Consider the following 21814-nt stretch of genomic DNA (forward strand, 5'->3'; position numbering starts at 1 on the left):
CTCCCTCTTCATCTCTTACTGAATCCTCCAGTATCTTTGAAAGACCAACTCAAATGCCAGGTTTACCAGGAAGTCTTCCTTGATTTCCCCTGTCAATGATCATCTTCCTTCTCAGGCCTCTAATTCTCTAGTACAACCCACCATATCATATTATGCACCCACTGCAATGGGATTTTCTTCTTCTCTCCCTTACCCCACTGAAAGGTAGGAGATAACAGATGGGGTCCATTTAAGGGTATAGATTCTGGACCCTGAGGCTAGAAATTGGTGGAGCCTGGAATATGTAAAAAGAAAAAGGAAGATAAGAATCCATAGGAAGAGTGGCACTTGGAAGATGGGGAGAAGAACCCTGGAGATTGTGCTGTCATTTTAAACAGGGGAGGTCATGCCCAAACATTTTAAGACTGTAGAGGTTGGTCTTTGATTTCCCTAAAAAACTGTGGGAATGGGTGGCCTTACTAAGGGGCTGGGAAATACCATATGGACTGGCAGGACATTGACAAAAGATTTAGAGTATGAGGACATGAGTTCAGATCCAGAGTTTTCTACTTGCTCCTTGAATAACATTAAATTAAATTTACCTTCCTGGATCCCTGTTTTCTCATCTGTAAAAATGAAAAGGTTGGACCAAATGATCTCTAAGGCCTCTTTCTAGCTTTAGATCCTATAATCCTCTGCTTGACAGATAGAAAAATTCACTCTTCCTCCTTTTTGTCATCACCTTTGACTAAAGAGGGAGGAAAGAACCAAGATAGGATATGATATGCATGAAGGTGTGTGCCTGGCACATAGTAGTCACTTAATAAATGTTTATTATGCATGCATGTGTTTTGTCAAAAGTCAGGAGGATCTCTGACAGAAGAGTCTTTCATATTGTGACTTTGAAAGGTTCTGGGCGTGTCTAGACGTCTTTGGGACTAATTGTCCCTCCAAGTTGGTTTTAGTTTTTTCCCCTTTTGATAAAGTTTCTTTTTGTATAGTGAACTGCAGGCTTGTAGCTTGCTTGTAGCCAACCTGGGTCAGCACTCCCCAAGTGAATGCCTTTCCTCTACTCCCCCAGGTTTCCTGTGGATGGGGTGAGTGGGAAGTGGGAGGCAGAGGACCTAGAGGACTAAGAAAATTCCCCATTGTGTGACTGGATCTTTCACATCTTGAGAATGTCCAATTTGATGTATTTTGGAGATGCCCATGCATGTACGTGTTCTCCATTAGAATGTAGGTTTCTTGAGGGCAGGGACTAGTTTTGTTTTGTCTTTGATCCTCTTTTACCTAGCACAGGGTTTGGCGCATAGCCATTGATTAATAAATGCTCAGTGGTCAGCTGACAGATTGTCAAGTGTTATGCAGTTACCTGTGAGTATTTTCTTTCTCGATTCAATAGTGAATTCCTTGGGAGGAAGCACCAAGACCGAATTCTTTTTCCCCCCAGCATCAATCCAAGGGGTCCATACAAATTTTTTTTTGATGTTGTGGGATGGGGATGGGGATTGCCAGCTTTTAGGGATGGAGGTGAGAGGGCTCTGCTCCAGTTGTTAGCAGCTGGAGAATGGGGGGCTGAACTGGGGATCCCCGAGGGGACTGCTTCAGGGCTGGACTGTCTTTAGACTGCAGTCCCCAGGTCACCCTCACCAGGCAAGGGGCTAACACTGGGCTGGGTGGCTGCTGGACATCCGGGACATCTCAGGACTGGAGATGGGCCAGGGACAAACCACTTCATCCCTGTGAGTCTAAGGAACATTGAGGAGGCAGAAATGGTGGCATCTCTTTAGGGAAGGCCCTGAGAGGCAGGAATCCTTAGGGAGTCTTTCTGGGCAGGGTTTTTCCAGGCTGACTTCACTCTGGGCCTGGGACTGAGCCAGAAATTTGGTCTCAGGAATGTCACAGCCCAATGGAGAGAAGGAACATTTTTCCGCCTCTGGGTCTCACTTCATCTCTCTAATATGATTAATCATGATAGCAGCTAATTTTCCAATCCAGAGGTTTAGTGTGCACGGATGACATTCTCTCTGCACAACAATCCTGGGAAGGAGGGAATAAATTGTTCCCATTTTGTAGATGAGAAAGCCAAGGTTTAAAAGAGAGAAGAGTCATGCCCAGAGTCCAGTGCCTCTTTTCAGCCTACCAGGTAGCCTGTTTCTGATGGTTTTTCTTTCTTTCTCCTTTTTTTCCCCCTGGCTATCTCCTCCCCTTTTCATCATTTATGCCAGTTTTCCTCTCTCCATGTCTGTCTTATTCCTTGTCACTCTGTACCTTTCTCCAGTATTTGTTTCTGTATGTCTCTCTGTCTCCATCAGTCTTCCTTTCCCTTAGCCCTACCTCCTCTTTGTCTCTGTCTCTCCCTCCCTCCTCCTCCCCTCTCCCCCCTCCTTCTGTCTCTCTGTCTCTCTCTCTCTCCCTCCCTCTCTGTCTCTGTCTCTGTCCCTCTTCCTCTCTTTCCCTCTGTCTCTCTCTGTGTTTCTCTCCCTCCCTCCATCTCTCTGTCTCTGACTCTCTGTTTCTGTCTCTGTCTCTGTCTCTCTGTGTCTCTCTCCCTCCCTCCCTCTTCTCTCTCTCCCTCTTCTCTCTCTCCCTCCATCTCTCTTTCCCTCCTTCTCTCTCTTTCTCTTCTTCTCTCTGACTCTCTGTTTCTGTCTCTGTCTCTCTGTCTCTCTCCCTCCCTCTTCTCTCTCTCCCTCTTCTCTCTCTCTCCCTCCATCTCTCTTTCCCTCCTTCTCTCTCTTTCTCTTCTTCTCTCTGACTCTCTGTTTCTGTCTCTGTCTCTGTCTCCATCACTCTCTGTCTCTGTCTCTGTCTCTGTCTCTGTCTCTGTCTCTGTCTCTGTCTCTGTCTCTGTCTCTGTCTCTGTCTCTCTCTCTCTGTCTCTCTGTCTGTCTCAGTTTCTGAGTGTCTCCCTATCTCAGGCTCTGTGTTTCTCGTTCCCTTTCTGCCTGCCTGTATGGGTCGGTGTCTCTCTGCCTGTCTCTGTTTCTTCAGATCTCCCTTTCTCTGAGTCCTCTGAGCCTCCAGGAGCAGCTGATGTCTCTCTCTCTCTCTCTGCCTCTCACCCTTCTTTATCTGGCTGCAGGAATTGATGACTTTCTGCCTCTGTCTCTCGGCTTCCCTTTAACTGTCTCTCTGTCTCCGAATCAGTGTCTCTGAGTCCCTAATGCCCACAAATGCTAAGATATTTAAATGTGGTATTTTCCAATCTAATCAGGGAGCAGGGGCTGCTGAGTGAGGCTCACATTTAATTTGATCTGTCGCAGGCTAGAGGAGGAACCGCTCATCACACAGGGAGACAATTAGGAGAATGTCAGGGCCACCCAGACCCCTCTGCCCCTCCCCCACTCCCTCCCTCTCGCCTGAGGACTGTGGGCAATAGAGCCAAGGCTTCCTGGCCCTCCAGCTGGGCCAAGCCCTGCACCTCCACCCCCAGCCCCAATGGACTCTAAAATTCTGCAGTCTCAGAGGTCATCTAACAGAAATCTGTACATGAGCCAGAATCTCCCCTACAACCTCTCTAACTGGGAGTCACCCAGTCCAGCCCCAAGTCTTTGTTTTTCTAAACCCTTACCTTCCATCTTAGAATCCATACTGTGGATTGGCTCCAAGGCAGAAGAATGGTAAGGGCTAGGCAATGGCGGTTAAGTGACTTGCCCAGGGTCACACAGCTGGGAAGTGTCTGAGGCCAGATTTGAACTCAGGACTCCCTGTCTTTAGACCTGGCTCTCAATCCACTGAGCTACCCAGCTGCCCCTTCATGTTAACATTTTTAAAGATCTCTTGAGATGCTTTTTCTTTATATAAACCCTTACCTTCCACCTTAGAATCAATCCTGTGTATTGGTTCCAAGTCAGAAGAGTGGTAAGAGCTAGGCAAAGGGTCACACAGCTGGGAAGTGTTTGAGGTCAGATTTTAACCCAGGACCTTCCATATCCAGACCTGGCTCTCAACCCACTGGGCCACCCAGCTGCTCCCTCTCAAAGATTTTTAATAAAGGGCACCTCAACTTGCTTGTGTCTGACCCTTCCTCCCCATATCCCAGTCCTGTGTCAGTTCTAGAGAGAGAAAGAAGAAAGGCATTTTGGGAGGTATCTCTGGGACACCTCCACCCCCTCACCCCCCACACAGAGTGCTCTGACCAGTCTTTCTGTCTGCCTAATCTGGAATGTGATCATCCAGTACTTCTAATTCAGGCTCAGAGTTGGGCCAAGTCCCAGGACTGGTGGCATTTGGGTGCTGAGGCTGCTTGGAGGAGGTGACTGAGCATAGAGCTGAGGGACTGGAAGTTTGGGGACAGCACTGGCCTGAAAGTTTAGAGATTAGGTTGCAACTGGGGATGAAGTTCAGGGTGGGAGTCTGGTGAGGGTTATTATGAAATTTGGGGCTGTCTCAACTAGGTTCAGATTGGGGCTCAGGTCCGTGGTTAAGGCCAAGTCCAAAGAAGCTGGCTAAGGTAAGAAAGGTCTGACAAGTTGCAAAGGTGCCACAAACTCTGTGGGGAGCCAATTTTTTTCTCTTCTCTTTCCTCCCTTCTGCAGCTGTCTTTCTTATCAGCCCCCTCTCCAGTGTACACACCTCATCTTTTCCCAGATCCTATTCAGCTTCATTATTTGCTGGCTTTCTGCTCACCTCCTGTAATTCAATCTACTCAACACCCTGGTCCTTCATTTATCATCTGGCTCATTCAGACATTTGTGGCATCTCTCTCCATCCATCCTCCTCCATCTCTCTCTCTCTCTCTCTCTCTCTCTCTCTCTCTCTCTCTCTCTCTCTCTCTCTCTCTCTCTCTCTCTCTCTCTCTCCTCTCTTCCTCTCTCTCTCTTTCCCTCTCTCCTTTTTTCCTTTATTCTATTTTTGTCTCTTGTCTATCTCTGTTTTGTTCCTTTTGCACCCCATTTCTGTTTCTCTTTTTATCTTCTCTCTGTATCTTGTGCCATTTTCCATCTCCTCTCTCTCTTCCCCTTTCTCCTTTTCCCCTTTATTGTTATTCTCTTTATCTCTGTCTCTTGTCTATCTCTGTTTCTCTCTCTTACTCCTCTCTCTCTTTTCCTTTATTATGCTTTTTTGTCTTTTGTCTATTTCTGTTTTGCTCCCCTTTTGCCCCATTTCTGTTCCTCTTTATCTTCTCTGTATCTTGTATTATTTTCCATCTCTTCTCTAGCTCTCACTCTTTTGGTCTCCTAGAGCCTCTGTCTCTTTCTCTGTATTTCAGACAATTCCCACCTGTTTCTGATTATCTCAATTTCTTACTACAGTGTACTTTTCTTTTTCCTCATTTCTCTCTTCTTTTCTTCATTGCCTCTATCTTTCTTTCTGTCTCTAAGTCTTCCCTTTGGGTTTTCTTGTTTGTCTCCATGTCCTCACTGTTTTTGCTGCTTTTTACCTGGTGCCAGCCAGCGCTTCCACCCCTGGAGTTCCCTTCCTTCTCAGGCTGGGTGCTTTCCAGGATGTGGGTCCTTTCTCCTTTCTCTACTCAGTAGGCTGTATCAATGAAATCACAAGGCCAGTGCCTAGTCTTACCAGCTTCACAGAATTGTGCAGGTCAAATAAATTCATGGGTGCAAAGTCCTTTGCAAACTTTAAAGTGATATTTAAGAGGCAATGATTATCATCAGTGAATCTGATGGCCTCTTCTTGGACCTCAGACATTCTGTGGCATCTGACAGCATCGACCCCCTTCCAGATGCTGCCCCTTGTTCATTCCCAGCTCTCCAGCCTCTGTGTCTACCCCTTTCTCTGTCTCTTCCTCCCCTTCTGGCTACACACCACATCTGTTTGACATCCTCACCTATATATCCCACGGAGCCTTGGCCTGGGAATGTGTGAATCATCTGTACCCAACTAGTTACCAAGTCTTCTCAGTTCCCTTCTCTCCACTCACATAGCCAAGCCACCACTCTAATGTAGGCTCCCTTTAACCCTTGCCTGGGCTAATGCCACATTCTTCTAATAATCTAGTAATTGTAGCATGAATTTATATAACGTTAGAAGTTTTGCAGAACCCCGTGTGCAAGTTATCTCATTTGATCCTCACAACAGCAACTCTGTGAAATAGGCTACATTATTGTCACAGATGAGGAAAGTGAGTCTGGGAGAAGTTAAATAATTTGCCAGAGCTATAGAGTCGCTATATCAGAGGCAAGATTCGAATTCATTTCTTCTAGTCTCCAAGGCACTGATCCTCTATCTCCCTCACCACTGGTATAGAACTCAAATAGAAAAGAGGTCATATATAAGGGTACCTACAGATGCATACAGCCTTAGAAAACCACATATTAACATTATCTATATTCTATTGTTATTTTATCTCTTTTGCTAAAAATTTCCCAATCACATTAAAAACAAACAAACAAACAAACAAAAAACCTCTTACCCTCTGTCTTAGCATTAATAGTATTGGGTCCAAGACAGAAGAAGACCAAGAGCTAGGGAATTGAGGTTAAGTGACTTTCCCCAGGTCACCCAACTGGAGAGTGTCTGAAGCCAGATTTGAACCCAGGACCTCCAGTCTCCAGGTCTGGCTCTCAATTTACTGAGCCATCTAGCTATCCCCCAATTTCATTTAAACCTGGTTCTGGCCAAACTAGGGAGTCTGCCTATGTTTGACACCTCTGCCTTGATTTACACATAGCTCAATAAAAGTTTGCTGAAATTAGATCATTAAATAATCCTCCTCTTCAAACTTGTCTCATCTCTGATGAAGAGCCCATCGTCCTCCTTGTCGTCATCTTGGAGTCACCTCTGACTGCTTTCTCTCTCATCCCTCCCCCCTCCTTCATAGGTGCTCAGTGAAGAGACAATATTCTTTTTGTATCCATCGTCTCCCCCATCAGAAGGGGAGGGGCTGATGGGAATTTGCCAGGATGGGAGAAGGGCAGCTATTAAAATTTACAATTCACAATCATGGGATTTTGAGTTAGAAGGAAGAGCAAATTCTTTGTAGTCCAACTCCTTGGGGAAACCAGCCCAGACATGGTATGTGATTTGCCCCAAATCACCCTGATAAAAAGTAGGATTCTGAGATCCAAACCCAGTGCCTCTGATTCCACAAACTCATGTTCTTTCCTATTGTCTAACTAAAGCAATATTGTGCTTATTGTCATTATGATTACATTATGGGATCTCAAATCAGAAGGGCCCTTAGAATCTATGTGGGATCTAGTCTAATGATTTTTTAAAAATCCTTACTTTTTGTCAGACTTGATACTATGGATCAGCTCTAAGGCAGAAGAGAGGTAAGGGCTAGGCAATGGGAGTAAAGTGACTTGCCCAGGGTCACACAGCTAGGAAGTGTCTGAAGCCAGATTTGAACACAGGACCTCCCATCTTTGGGCCTGGATCTTAAGTCCATTGCTTTTTACAAGCAATGGGGAAAATTGGGACCTAAACATATGAAGTGTTTTGCTCCAAGTCTGATAGGTAAACCACAGAGTTGGGATCTGAACCCAGGTTTCCTGACTCCAAGTCAATTGTTCTGGGCCCACTTTCTAAAAGATTGGTTCTGTGTCTTTTCTTTAGAGGCTTAGTCTCCTTTCTCTCCATCTCTGTGTCTCTTCAGCTTACCTTTTCTGAGGTTTTCTGTTTCTGTCTGATTGATTAATCATTCATCAACAATAATGAATTTAATTATTATTTGTTGTTCAGATGTTTTAGTTTCTCTGGTCCTTTGTGACCTCATTTGGAGTTTTCTTTCCTTTCCTTTCCTTTTTTTTTAAACTCTTACCTTCCATCTTAGAATCAATACTGTGTATTGGTTCCAAGGCAGAAGAGAGATAAGGGCTAGGTCATGGGGGTTAAGTGACTTGCCCAGGGTCACATAGCTAGGGATTTGAACCCAAGATCTCCCATCTCTAGGTCTGGCTCTCAATCCACTGAGCCCCATTTGGGGTGTTCTTAGCAAAGATACTGGAGTGGTTTGCCATTTTCTTCTGCTCCCTTTTCAGATGAGGAAAGGGAGGCAATCAGGGTTAAGTGACTTGCCCAGGGTCACCTAGCCAGGAAGTGTCTGAGACTAGATTTGAAATGATGAAGATGAATTCTCCGGATTCCAAGCCCCGTGCTCTATGTCCTGAGCCACCTAGCTGTCCCGCTACAAAGAGAATCTTGGATTTCGCCGGCGTGGGCATTTCTTTACTCACCGTAGACTACAGCTGCTTTATCAGCATACATTGTCTTAGGAAGCTGCTTGGGATGAAAAATGCCATCACCCGGTGATCCACCTGGTGATGGGGCTTGTTGCACTCGGGTGGTCCTTGGAGGAGAGACAGGAGGTCTTTTTCTGGGTCCATTCTTAAAGCCTGATGAGCTCCGCCAGAGCTCTCTCAGAGAATGTAGGCTTCTTGAGGGCGGGCATTTATTTTTTGGGGGGTCATTGTCTAGTTTGTTGGATGGTATAGAACTGAGAGGCCAGGAGGCATCAGAGGAGTCGAATGGAAGATGACTTATTTAGAATTGATTAATTACTATTGTGAACAACTAATCAGGATTTGTCGAGTTCCTGTCCATTGGTGGGGAGATGGAGCCTTGTCTAGGAAAGATGCTGTGTTCTCTGTGCTTGGGGAATGGACCATAAAGACTCAGAGGAGGAAGAGCTTCCCACAGTCCTCGGTAGGGCTTAAGCTTAAGCTGGGCTTTGCCAGGCAGCCTGGATCAGCTTGGGTGTTGGGAAAGTGGGAGGGCTTTCTGGACAGGGAGAATGGCGTAAGCAGAGTCTGGGAACAATGGTTCCACTGGCCCAGCCAGAACCTAATATTCAAAGGTGCCCGATGGGAAAGCCGAAGCCTAAGGAGGGAGAGGGGATGGATTACAATGGACCTTGATTGTTAGGCTAAGGAATTTGAATCTTATTCTGTGGATAAATTGAGCCGCCAGGGATTTTTTAGCAAGGAAGGGCCATGATCGGACCATGCCTTAAGAAGGTGTCTTTGGCCGCCTGCCCAAGAAGGGAAGGGGGAAGAAACCGAGAGACCAGGCAAGAGATGGCGGCAACAGTAAGGGCAAGAAATGATGAGGGCCTGAAGTAGAGTGATAGCTAAAGCTATGAAGTGGAAAGCAGAGAGGAGAAATTGTGGAGATTGTAGAGAGGACTTGAACACTCTCAATAAGCGGGCGGTTTTGTTTTGTTTTTATCCTCACCTTCTGTTTTAGACTCTATACTAAGTATTGGTTCCAAGGCAGAAGAGCAGTAAGGGCTAGGCAATGGGGGTTAGGTGACTTGCCCAGGGTCACACAGCTGGGAAGTGCCCGAGGTCAGATTTGAACCCAGGACCTCCCATTTCCAGATCTGGACCACTCAGTTGCCTCAATGAGCATATATCATTTTAGTATCTGGGCTGCCGAAGCAAGCACTCAACCAGCATGTATTAAACACTGACTACATGCCAGACACAATGGATACAAAGCCAAAAATGTAAGTTTTTTCTCATTACATCCCTTTAGACCTGGACTGGGAGCCTAGAAGTATGGGAAGCCTAGCACAGCTGGCCCATGGGGCCCCCCACTTTCTCTGGTCTTGCTTCAAAGGGTCTCAGCAGCTGCATGATTCCTCAGCAAGCCAGTCTGGGCTATAAACAGGAATGCGACCTTCCCTTCAGCTTCAAGTTTTCCTGGCAATGGGGCAGGAGGAAGAGGGGAAGGGGAGCCTTGGTAGGCTCTAGGGGGTAACAGGCTTTGATCGGGACTGGGGGAACTTTGATAGGAGCAGAGACCTGAGGCCTCAGCCTGGGAAATCCCAATTCTCCATTTCCCTGTTCCCTTTACAGTCATGGCTGAATTTACATGGCATGTTGGGTCATAAAGTGACTTACAAACAGTATCTTCTTTGCTTTTCACAACACCCTGGGGAGTGGGAACTATAGGGCGTATTATCCCCATTTTAGAGATAACGAGACTAAGGCTTTCCTCTCTCTGGACCTGTTTCCTCATCTATAAAATGAAGAGGTGGGATGGGAAGACCTCTAAGGTGCCTTTCAGCTGCAAATCCTTTAAGAACCAACAGAGTGCAGAGATAGAATGTTGGATTTGAGTCAAGGGAGCTGCATTCAAGTCCAGCCTCAGATACTTTCTGGCCATGTGCGCCTGGGCAAATCATTTCAACTATCTGCCTCATTTTCTTCATCTGTAAAATAGGCATGACAATAGCACCAGAAATAGCACAAAAATGTTTGCTATCATGATTTATATTCACTCCCCATCCCTGGATACTTCCTAGCTATGTGGCCGTGGATGAGGAGCCTCAACTTCCTGCTCTGGAAAATGGGGCTAATCACACATTAGGGACCTGCCACATGGCATGAAGGGGGTCCTTGAGACAAGGCCTGGAAAATGCTTTGTCAACATTCAAACGATAAAGGAATGTCAGGGACAGCCATCCAGGCAGAGGCAGAATTGAGCCCAGTCCTCCCTGTGCTCTCCGCTCCCTGCCTCCCCCCATCCCTGGGCTCGGCAGTCTTCCTGGCAAAGCCTTTGGGCAGGGTCCCGTAGGGTTCTGGGTGTGTAAGGGTGGCGAGGCCCCTGGAGACCTCTGCATCCGCTTCCTCTCACCCTTCCCAGAGAGGAGCTCCCTGGCATGCCTGGGGCTCCGAAGGGCGGGCCTGGGGTGAATGGCTCCCTCTCCCCCCAGCCTGGGCCTCAGCCCTTCTGGAGGCTTCCTTACCCTTGGCTAAGGCCCCCAGAGTCGGGGCCCCAGGGCTGTGTGTGTTTGGGAGGGGTGAGGGGGAGGTAGCCCCTAGAGATACAATTGGCAGCCCCTCTGCCCTGGAAGCCTGGGAGCCGACGTGTGGGGCTCCAATTGCCAAGAAAGGCCTCCCCCGTTCCAGGGACAGAAGGGGGACTTTTATGTGCAATCTGCCCTGCTCTCCAGAAACCACTTACGTTTATGATGTTCATGAAATTTATCGCCAGTTGGCAAAGGCGGCTTCCCGGGCTCCTTGGCGGCGGAGCTGGCAGGCAGGCAGGCAGGGGGAGGGAGGAGGGGGGAGACAGCCGACATCCTTGCACTCGAGTGGCATCAAAGGCTCGGCAACTTCCCCTCCTGTCCGTCCTCCTCAGCTCTAATGAGTGCCTAACAAGATGGCAAGGTTTCTTCTCCAGGGAGGGGATGGGAGCTGGAGCTGGGAAACCCCTCGCTCCTGCGTGCCTCAGATCCCAGGCCCCCAGCCCCCCCCCCCGGGAAGGGGGAATAGCATCACAGGCCCCTCACCGACTCCATCCTCCTCCAGACCCCCTCCGAGACAACAATCTGCTCCCAGGGGAGGGCCAGACCCACTCCGGATGTCAGGGAGGGTGCCGTGCCTGTTTACTCCCCCAGCTAAGGCAGGAAGCCTGCCTGCCCCAGTGCCCCCTGGGAGGTGTATCTGTGTCTCTATGTGAGCACACATACATGTACCAGTGAATTTGTATGAGCCCTGGGCTACGCCCGGCACTCGGGGGGACTCTCGTTCTCTGGACGGGGACCACAGGTGAGAATGAGTTGATGAGTCAATGGTTAGGCTTGAGTTAAATCCAGAAATATGGATGAATGAGCAGGACTAAGTCAATGGCTGAGGGCAAAGGGTGAGGGTGGCTTCGGAGAATCAGAACTTGGCAGGTGGATGGGATCTCAGCCGCCATCTTGTGTGGGTGCTTGAGGGTGAGCCAGTGGGTGAGGACGGGTCAATTAAATGAGGGAAAGCAGGGTCCTGGGCGAGGCTGGATTAAGGGTTCCTTGTCCTCTCTCTCTGTATTTTCAGTCCCTCCTCAGTTGGCCCTAAGGAGCGACCCCCACATTGGGAGACCCTGGATGGATACTTGGGGGATGGTTGGAGGAGGCGCTCTATCACACCTCATGAGCACTCACTAATCCCTCTTCTAAGGAGGGCATATGCCGCCCACCCTATGCCTGAGCGAGAGTCTCATGTGGTTTCTGAAGGACCAGTGGCCAGCTGATGAGGTTCCTAACTGCTGCGAGGAGCCCTGAAGAGATGTCTTAGGAAGGAAAGCCGCTTCTCCCCTTTCCATTACACCAGGGGCCACTTGTCTGGAAACAGGGGCTTAGACCCTCTTGAGGGCGCTCCCAGCTCTGGCTGGGGAAGAAACCATGCCTTTTTAGGCTTCCACCAGCTCTAGGATTTGGGGGTCCCTGAAGAATCACCCTTATCAAGAGATGCCTTACTCTTTCCAACTCCAGACCTCTTCGGGTACCACCGTCATCACTGTCAGCATCATTCATTATCACTCTCATCACCATGCTCCTTCCTCCATATGGGGTCCCTTGCTCTCTAGGGTTCTCTCTGGTTGCTTCTCTAAAGTCAGACAGTCATAAGGGCTCTGGAATTGGCCACTTATCCTTCAAGTTCGTCTCAGGTTCCACGGCCCCAATTTCCTGTGTCTTACCAATTTCCTCCAAATCCTTCCCACCCCCCCCCCATCCGCCTACCTCCATCTCCGGTCCTCTAAGGGCCCATCGGCTGTGCCAACCTGGGCAGGGAGGCCCAGCCTTGAAAAATAGCTAGTGGGACTGTGGCTTTGGGGGCCAGGGAGCAGTGGGGTGGAAGGAAGGAGCAAGCCGCCTGCTAGCTCCCCTGGCCCCCTCGCCGGCCCCCACACTGCTGGGCTTCCAGGAAGCTCATTAATTGCAGGGCACCATTCAACAAGAAGGATGAGGCCCGGGAGTTCTTCAGCTCATTAGCCGGGGAGCTGAACAGTATGTGTGAGATTAGCAGTCACCTGAGCACCTTGATAATTTCATAATTATTGGGCCTAATGGCTCTGGCTCTACCACCAAATGGCTTTAACCCCTTGCCTGCTGGGGCCCGAGATGCCTGGCTGCCTACGTGTGGTGGGGGGAGCGGGTCACCTGTGCAGAAGGCTCTGGCTCCCCTCCCTCTGTCTCCAAACTCCTGTTTACATGAGAGAAGATTCTTACCCCCAAAGGAGATGAGTGGGAAGAGAAATTTGTAAGGAGGCTGAGACTTCCTAAGTGGGTGTGAGAGCCTGTAGCCTGTGTGTGTGTGTGTGTGTGTGTGTGTGTGTGTGTATGTGTGTGTGTGTGTGTGTGTGTGACAGATAGACAGACAGACAGACAGAGACGGGGGGGGGGGGGAGGAATGACGATTATGAGAAGGGTTGGGAAAGACAATTTCTGATATCCCTCTTGGCTCTGATATTCCATTTTATCTTTTATCATCATTCTTTTAGTCCAAGACTCCTCCCAGTTCCGACATTTTATGTCTGAAGGCTCCTCTCAGCTCCGACATTCTGTGTCCTAAGATCCCTCCGGATTCTGATATTCTACGTTCTAAGGGCCCTCCCAGCTCTGACATTCTGCGTTCTAAGCTCTCTCTCAGCTCTGACATTCTCTGTTTTAAGAATCTTTCCCAGCTCTGGCATTCTGGGTTCTAAAGTCTCTCCTAGCTCTGACATTCCCTGTTCTAAGGTCTCTCCCAGCTCTGACATTCCCTGTTCTAAGATCTCTCCCAACTCTGACATTCTCTGTTCTAAGGTCTCTCCCAGCTCTGACATCCTCTGCTCTAAGCTCTCTCCCAGCTCTGACATTCCCTGTTCTAAGGTCTTTCCCAACTCTGACATTCCCTGTTCTAAGGTCTCTCCCAGCTCTGACATTCTCTGTTCTAAGGTCTCTCCCAGCTCTGGCATTCTGTGTTCTAAGGTCTCTCCCAGCTCTGACATTCTCTGTTCTAAGGTCTCTCCCAGCTCTGACATTCTGTGTTCTAAGGTCTCTCCCAGCTCTGACATTCTGTGTTCTAAGGTCTCTCCCAGCTCTGACATTCTGTGTTCTAAGGTGCCCTCCAGTTCTGATATTCTGTTCTAAGGGCCCTCCCAGTTCTCACATTCCATGTTGTAAGGGTCCTTCCAGCTTTGACATTCCATGTTCTAAGATTCCTCTCAGTCTGTATCCCTTTCATTCTTGTACTTCTATTTTCTAAGCCCCCCCCTTTTTTGGCTCTAAGGTCCTGTCTTGCTCTGGCAGTCTATGTTCTAGGACCCCTCTGGATTTGACATTTAGGGTTCTAAGTTCAATGTTTGGTGATATATCTGATGTACCTAAAGTGTGACTGTGTCTGGGGTGGGAGAAAGGGATAAATTTCACCAAGTGGCATCTCTTGGCATCCTCAGGCAGTGGTAGGGTATGTGTATACCTCCTCCCTTGCATGCTTGGAGGGTTCTAGCTCCAGCTTACTTGGTATGTGGGAGGCCAGGCTCTAGTTGGAGAGAACTCAGTGCTTGGGGAGGTGGATATGGAAATAGCATTGAGTTCTCTCTGGGTTTCTTATTCCTGAAATGGGCTCTGCTAGCAAGGAGGGAGAGAGGTTTCCTCAGGGGAGAGAAAATGGTGTTTCTGAGGTTCTCCATTTTAGAGTGATAGAGACACTGGTCTGAGGTAGGCTACAGGCTGATCTGGGTTCTGGGTTCAGGATTTGGCATTGAGAGGGGCTGAGCTTGGAACGTGGCTCTAGTTAATGGTGGCAGAACTGAATAGAGATCTCCCATTTTTCTAAGCAAATCCCAGATATGAGGTAGGAGATGTTTATCTCTTGGTTCATCCTTTCTTCAACATGGACTCCTTTCGTATGGAGAACAGAAGGTTAGGGGAAGCCCCAGTTCTGGCCTTCCAATCACTAGGATAAGAATAGGTTTTGAAGCCTACTCTGACTGAGTGGCTAGAGGGAGAGGCTTCAGAACAGGCCGATAGGAGAAGGGGCCCAACAGAGGGTTCTTATTCTGGGACCCCCCTCACAGCCATCCCCCAGCAGTCAACAAACACCATAGCTGGTGCTCTCACTGATGTGATGAAGGGGGAGTGACTTTTGCTGGAGAAGAACCACAGAATGTCAGAGCTGGGAGGGCTCTTAGAACCCAGAATTTCAGATCTGGGAGAAGCCTTAGAACTCAGAATGTCAGAGCTGGGAGAGACCTTAGAACAGGGAATGTCAGAGCTGGGAGAGACCTTAGAACAGAGACTATCAGAGCTGGGAGAAGCCTTAGAACTCAGAATGTCAGAGCTGGGAGAGACCTTAGAACAGAGATTGTCAGAGCTGGGAGAGACCTTAGAACAGAGAATGTCAGAGCTGGGAGAGAACTTAGAACAGAGACTGTCAGAGCTGGGAGAGACCTTAGAACAGAGAATGTCAGAGCTGGGAGAGACCTTAGAACAGAGAATGTCAGAGCTGGGAGAGACCTTAGAACAGAGAATGTCAGAGCTGGGAGAGACCTTAGAACAGAGAATGTCAGAGCTGGGAGAGACCTTAGAACAGGGAATGTCAGAGCTGGGAGAGACCTTAGAACAGAGAATGTCAGAGCTGGGAGAGACCTTAGAACAGACTGTCAGAGCTGGGAGAGACCTTAGAACAGAGAATGTCATAGCTGGGAGAGACCTTAGAACAGAGACTGTCAGAGCTGGGAGAGACCTTAGAATAGAGACTGTCAGAGCTGGGAGACCTTAGAACAGAGAATGTCAGAGCTGGGGGAGAGCTTAGAACAGGGAATGTCCGAGCTGGGAGAAGCCTCAGAACAGGGAATGTCAGAGCTGGAAGAGCCCTTAGAACAGGGAATGTCAGAGCTGGGAGAGACCTTAGAAAAGAGAATGTCAGAGCTGGGAGAGACCTTAGAACACAGAATGCCAGAGCTGGGAGAGACCTTAGAACACAGAATGTCAGAGCTGGGAGAGACCTTAGAACAGAGACTGTCAGAGCTGGGAGAAGCCTTAGAACAGAGAATGTCAGGGTTGGGAGAGACCTTAGAACACAGAATGTCAGGGCTGGGAGAGACCTTAGAACAGACTGTCAGAGCTGGGAGAGACCTTAGAACAGAGAATGTCAGAGCTGGCTGGGAGAGACCTTAGAACAGAGACTGTCAGAGCTGGGAGAGACCTTAGAACAGAGAATGTCAGAGCTGGGAGAGATCTTAGAACAGAGAATGTCAGAGCTGGGAGAAGCCTCAGAACAGAGACTGTCAGAGCTGGGAGACCTTAGAACAGAGAATGTCAGAGCTGGGGGAGAGCTTAGAACAGAGACTGTCAGAGCTGGGAGACCTTAGAACACAGAATGTCAGAGCTGGGAGAGACCTTAGAACAGAGAATGTCAGAGCTGGGGGAGAGCTTAGAACAGGGAATGTCAGAGCTGGGAGAAGCCTCAGAACAGGGAATGTCAGAGCTGGGAGAGATCTTAGAACAGGGAATGTCAGAGCTGGGAGAAGCCTCAGAAGAGGGAGCATCAGAGCTGAGAAGGCCCTTAGAATACAATAATGTCAGAGCCATGAGTTCCTTAGAACAGAGAATTGTCAGAGCTGGAGGCAGGGATGGGCCTTAGAACAGAAAATATGGACTAGTAGGGCTGATGGAGCCTTTAGAACATGTCCAAATGAGAAGGAACTTAGAGATCGTCTAGCTGAACCCCTTCATGGGGGCAGCTAGGTACCAGAGCGGATAGAATGCTGATGTTGGAGTCAGGAAAAGCTCAGTTCACTTACTAATATAGCGTATCACTGGGCAAATCACTTAACCTTTTTCAGCCTTGGTTTCTTCCTCTGTAAAATGGGGATAATAAAAGCACTTACCTCCTGGGGATGTTATGAAGAATATCAAATGTAAAGTCTTTTGAAAGCTTTAAATCCTCTACAATACATTTTTATTATTTTGCAGAGGAGGATACTGAGGCACATAGAACGGAAATGACTTGGCCAAGGTCACCCCATGAATTAGTGGTGAGGCAGGAGCAGGTGTCTTGGCTCAGAGTCTGGGGCTCTTTCCGCTGCGTGAATTGCCTCTCGAGGAAGAGTCTGGGCTGCAGGACCAGTGAATGCATTATAGGCACTTAAAAAGCCAACCCATCCTGTCTTCTCTCTTCGGCATAAATAATGGTTTTTTTATGAATAAATCATGCAGCTGAGGCTCCAGGGAGAAGGTACTTGGTGTGTGTATGGGGCGGGGTGGCGCTGGGGTTTGCTTCTTTAGAGACTTCTGCCCTGAAGGATGGAGGGGCCAAGGGGAGACGTATGTGGTGGGGGCACAGAGTGGGGGTCTCCCTTCCTCCCTTCCCCCCTTCCCCCTCCCCACTGCAGATACTTGCTGAGAGTTCCCTGTGAGCCCCAGGCTGGGCTGAGAGGCTTTGGGATGGGACATCCATGATGTGTGTGTGTGGGGGGGGGAAGGAGACAGTGTGGGGGTTCTCCCAAGGAGCGAAATGCCTTCCTCATCTGGAACCTCTTGCAGCAGGAGTTGAATTGCTTGCCTTTACCCTGACCAATTCCCCATCCTGCACCCAGACACACAGGGCCACCCACAAAGGCACATACACAGAGACACGAGTTCTTATACCGAAGAAACGTGAGCTACAGTGCTGCAGTCCGACAGGGCTCAGAGATGCCCGCGGACGTCGGATGTCGGGGACCCCTTGACTCCCACCACCCCCTCTGCTCCCCGAGCCCCCAAGAATCCTAGAATTCCCACACCAGCAAGCCCAACACCCTGAGAATATTTAAAACAATTTTATTCATGAAAATATGCTGTACAATGCACTATACACGGCCTTTACATGGTACACACGCACACGCACACACACGCTAACGGCACGGCCACGGTACACTGCCTACGATATTTGCGCGGGAAACGACCGCGCCCACCCTCCCCCCCCAGACCCAGACTGGACACTTATAAATATGGGGGGAGGGTTGGTGTGGGGGGGCATAGGGAAGGGGGATTGTGGGGGAGGGCCTGGCAGGAAGAGCCAAGGGGGAGCTGGGTATGAGCAGGCAGAGCCTGGCCAGGTCAGCAGTGGGGGCTGCTTGGGAAGGGACCCACTAAGTAGGGGTGCTCCCTGAGGGGCCCAGGACCGCCAGCAGGTAGCCTTGGAGCCTCCTGGGTTCCCTCCGGTCCTGTCTGCCCACCGCCCCCAGGCCTCTCTGGCCTTTCCTGGCCCGAGGAGGGACACAACGCTTATCACCACACAGAGTGGACACGACAACCCCACTGTACTGCACAGCGGCACAAAACGGGCCCCGCTGGGGGTGAGGCCTAGGGGGTGGGCAAGGGGGGCAGCTGCGGCCTCGGCCTCCCCTCCTCCCTGCAAGCCCCTGTGGTCTGGCTCTCTAGGACCCAGGAGTGCGGGCTGCGAGGCCTTGGACCCCGTGCTCCCTCGTCAGGGCCAGGGAGAGGGGGAGCTGTGCAGCGGGAAGGAGGGATGTGCAGGGGAGTTGGGGGAAGCTGGGCTCGGCCCCTCTCCTCCCCATGGCAGCAGCAAGACGGAGTCTCCCACGCCCAGCCCGGCCCAGGGCAGCCCCTGTGGGAGCTGTCGGGGTCCAGGAGACGAGATGCGGGGCCCAGGAGGGAGGGGCTGGCTCCCGAACTGTGCCCAGGCGTCAGCGGGAGTCCTGGAGCCCCCTTTCCCCCCGGGGCCTCCTTCAGCCCGGCACCCAGCTCTGGTTGGGGGGCGGGGGCCCGCTGGGCAGGGCGGCCACGGCCAGGCCGCTGGGGGGTGGGGGCAAAGCCGAGTCAAAGTTGAAGTCCATCTCGTCGCTGTCCATGAAGTCATTGAGAATGATGGACTCGACGTCACACTCGAGGCTCCCGCTGAACATGTCGAGGTCGAGGTCAGCAGGGAAGCGGTCCTGGCCGGCCAGCGGCACGTGACCCCCGGTGCCCGCTGTGTAGGGGCCCTGAAGCGCTGCCTCCAGCAGGCCTGTGGGACCCGCCGGCCCACCTCCGCTCCCGTACGGGGCCGGATGGCCTGGGTGGGCCAGTCCTCCGAGACCGCAGGCGTCGCCAGGCAGCGTCATAAGGCTGATGGGGTGAGCTAAGGCACTGTGGCTGGGCGGGGGGTGGCCGTGGGCTGGATACACCGCCGCTGCCGAGAGCCCCAGCTCCCCGGGGCCCCCGCCCAGGAGGGAGCCAGATCTGTGGGGCCTGGCTGGGGGCAGAGGGGGTGGCCCGGCTGGGGAGGCCAGCAGGCCTTGCAAGGGACCCGGCCGGAAGGGTGCGAAGGCCGCCTGCTTGTTTTCTTGGATTGTCTGCATGGGCAGGCGGCGCAGCGGACCCAAGGCAGGCTGGCTGTAGATCGTCCCGCAGTAGGAGCCCCCCAAGCCACTGCTGCCACCAGCTGCACCCCCACACTTGGCACTGAAGGCGTAGCCATGGGCTGGGGGAACACGGCCCCGTAAACCAGGTGGCGGTGGGGGGGGTGGGCTCAGACCGTAGCCATCCCGGAGGTCATCCAGGAGGCTGTCGGCCAGGCCTGGCTCATGGAGACTGAGAGGCCCAGCCAGGTCAGTTAGCCGAGGCAGCTCTACAGAGCAGCCGGCGCCCAGAGCTGGTGACAGGGCACTCGAGGGGCTAGGGTACATGAGTGGAGAGGAAGGGGCTGCCTCCTCATCTTCCAGCTCATCTGGCTGCCCCCCACCCGCCAGCAGTGGGGAGATTCGAGAGCCCAACCCTGGTGGGGGTGGAGGTGGGGGCCGGCCCCTGAAATCAGCCCAAGCTTCATAGTCATCACCGCCAGCAGGGCCAGGGCCAGGGCCGTGGGAGACAGGACTTGATGACCACTTGGTAGCAGGTGGGGGGACCCCTGGTGGACTGTGGGGCCCCCGCTCAGGCCCAACCGCCTGAATCTGCTTCTTCTTGCTGGCCTTACCCTTGATGCGCAGAAATTTACTGGCATTGTCCATGGATACAGCACGGCGCCGGGGTGTCTTGCCTGTCTTGCCACCCTCAGGGTTCAGCATCCACCAAGAACTCTTGCCTGTGCCCTCGTTCTGCACTCGGATAAAACGAGTGTGCAGAGACAGGTTGTGCCGAATGGAGTTCTGCAGGGAGGAGGCAGAAGAAAGCAGGGAGAGATGAGGACAGAGATGGGGGAAATGAGATGGGTAAAAGAGATGAGGAGAGAATGAGGGAAAAGAAGGAAGATATAGAGCAGAATTGGGAGATGGAAAGATGAAGACAGGTTAGGAGTGGAGAGATGGGTAGGGAGGTGAAAACATGTAGAAAGGAGTGGAGAGATGGGCAGAGAGGTGAAGAGATGCAGAAAGGAGTGGAGAGATGGGCAGGGAGGTGAAGAGATGCAGAAAGGAGTGGAGAGATGGGCAGGGAGGTGAAAACATGTAGAAAGGAGTGGAGAGATGGGCAGGGAGGTGAAGAGATGCAGAAAGGAGTGGAGAGATGGGCAGAGTAGGTGAAGAGATGCAGAAAGGAGTGGAGAGATGGGCAGGGAGGTGAAGAGATGCAGAAAGGAGTGGAGAGATGGGCAGAGAAGTGAAGAGATGCAGAAAGGAGTGGAGAGATGGGCAGGGAGGTGAAAACATGCAGAAAGGAGTGGAGAGATGGGCAGGGAGGTGAAGAGAGGCAGAAAGGAGTGGAGAGATGGGCAGGGAGGTGAAGAGAGGCAGAAAGGAGTGGAGAGATGGGCAGGGAGGTGAAGAGAGGCAGAAAGGAGTGGAGAGATAGGCAGAGTAGGTGAAGAGATGCAGAAAGGAGTGGAGAGATGGGCAGGGAGGTGAAAACATGCAGAAAGGAGTGGAGAGATAGGCAGGGAGGTGAAGAGAGGCAGAAAGGAGTGGAGAGATGGGCAGAGAGGTGAAGAGATGCAGAAAGGAGTGGAGAGATGGGCAGAGAGGTGAAGAGATGCAGAAAGGAGTGGGGAGATAGGCAGAGAGGTGAAGAGATGCAGAAAGGAGTGGAGAGATGGGCAGAGAGGTGAAGAGATGCAGAAAGGAGTGGAGAGATGGGCAGAGAGGTGAAGAGATGCAGAAAGGAGTGGAGAGATGGGCAGAGAGGTGAAGAGATGCAGAAAGGAGTGGGGAGATAGGCAGAGAGGTGAAGAGATGCAGAAAGGAGTGGAGAGATGGGCAGAGAGGTGAAGAGATGCAGAAAGGAGTGGAGAGATGGGCAGAGAGGTGAAGAGATGCAGAAAGGAGTGGAGAGATGGGCAGAGAGGCGAAGAAAGGGGAGGAGAGTGGGAAGAAAGGGAGGTGAGGGGAAAGAAGGAGAGAATTATGAAGAAGATATGGGAGGAAGAGAGTTGGTGAGAAATATTGAAAGAAATTGAATGTAAAGGGAGAGAAATGAAAATGGGATCAAGGGAGGGAAAAAAGGGGAGCGGAGAAAGAACTCTGGTCAGTGAGGGACTAGGAAAGAGAAGACTGTCTTGTTCTCCCACCCACCCTTGCCCAAGAGGGGAGGATGGAGGGGCAGAGAAGGGTTACAAGGATGTTCCTGCTCCTTGTAGAGCCTGTTTCTCCCCAAACAACAGAGGAATATCCCAGAGCCAGCCTGGGAAATCTTCCTAAAGGAGAGGGCTTCTGGGCTGGGCCTTGGGGACAGACACTGTGTGTGGCCACACCAGATGGCATGCCAGGGAACTCTCCGCCTCCAGCCCCACCCCACCTTCCCCCTCCCCAAATATATACAGATTAAGACCTAGAGGGGAGCTCAGAGGTCATTTGGGGTTTGCCTTTCTCTGTGTCCCCAGTGCTAAGTGCAATGCCTAGAGCAGAGTAGGCATGCACGTTGAGGGCGCTTAGTTGACCACTATCCAAATGTGGAAACTGGGAATTGAGGTAGTAAGTGAGCTTGGCCCTGGAAGACTCTTGGGGAACACTGTCCCAGACCTTATCTTGGCAGGAGGGATTGTGTGTATGTTGGGGAGGAGCCGGGCACTGGAGAGGAAGATGAGGACAGGATCCCTGGCCCTGTGGGAGCCCCCAGGACCCCAGAGTCCATTCAGGGCCTAGAGACAGAGCTCTCATGGTTACATTCCCAAGGATGTCCTGGGTGCTGGGAGGACGGCGCTTTCCATTTGGGAGCTGGGAGGTAGCCTTTTCCCCTTGACAACGTGGGGAATTTCCT

At 51.0% G+C, this 21814-nt stretch overlaps 1 protein-coding gene across 1 annotated transcript in view; it reads right to left on the reverse strand.

The window, feature by feature from the left end:
* Positions 1–17447: 17447 nt before the first annotated feature.
* Positions 17448–21814, reverse strand: part of FOXO6 (forkhead box O6) — a 31691-nt gene continuing 27324 nt past the window's right edge. The window contains exon 2 of the mRNA XM_001381504.3: positions 17448–19773. Coding sequence (XP_001381541.2) covers positions 18376–19773 — 1398 coding nt within the window. The 3' untranslated portion in view covers positions 17448–18375. The remainder of the gene's footprint in view (positions 19774–21814) is intronic.

Source organism: Monodelphis domestica, chromosome 4 (assembly GCF_027887165.1).
Source record: "Monodelphis domestica isolate mMonDom1 chromosome 4, mMonDom1.pri, whole genome shotgun sequence".
NCBI lineage: Eukaryota > Metazoa > Chordata > Mammalia > Didelphimorphia > Didelphidae > Monodelphis > Monodelphis domestica.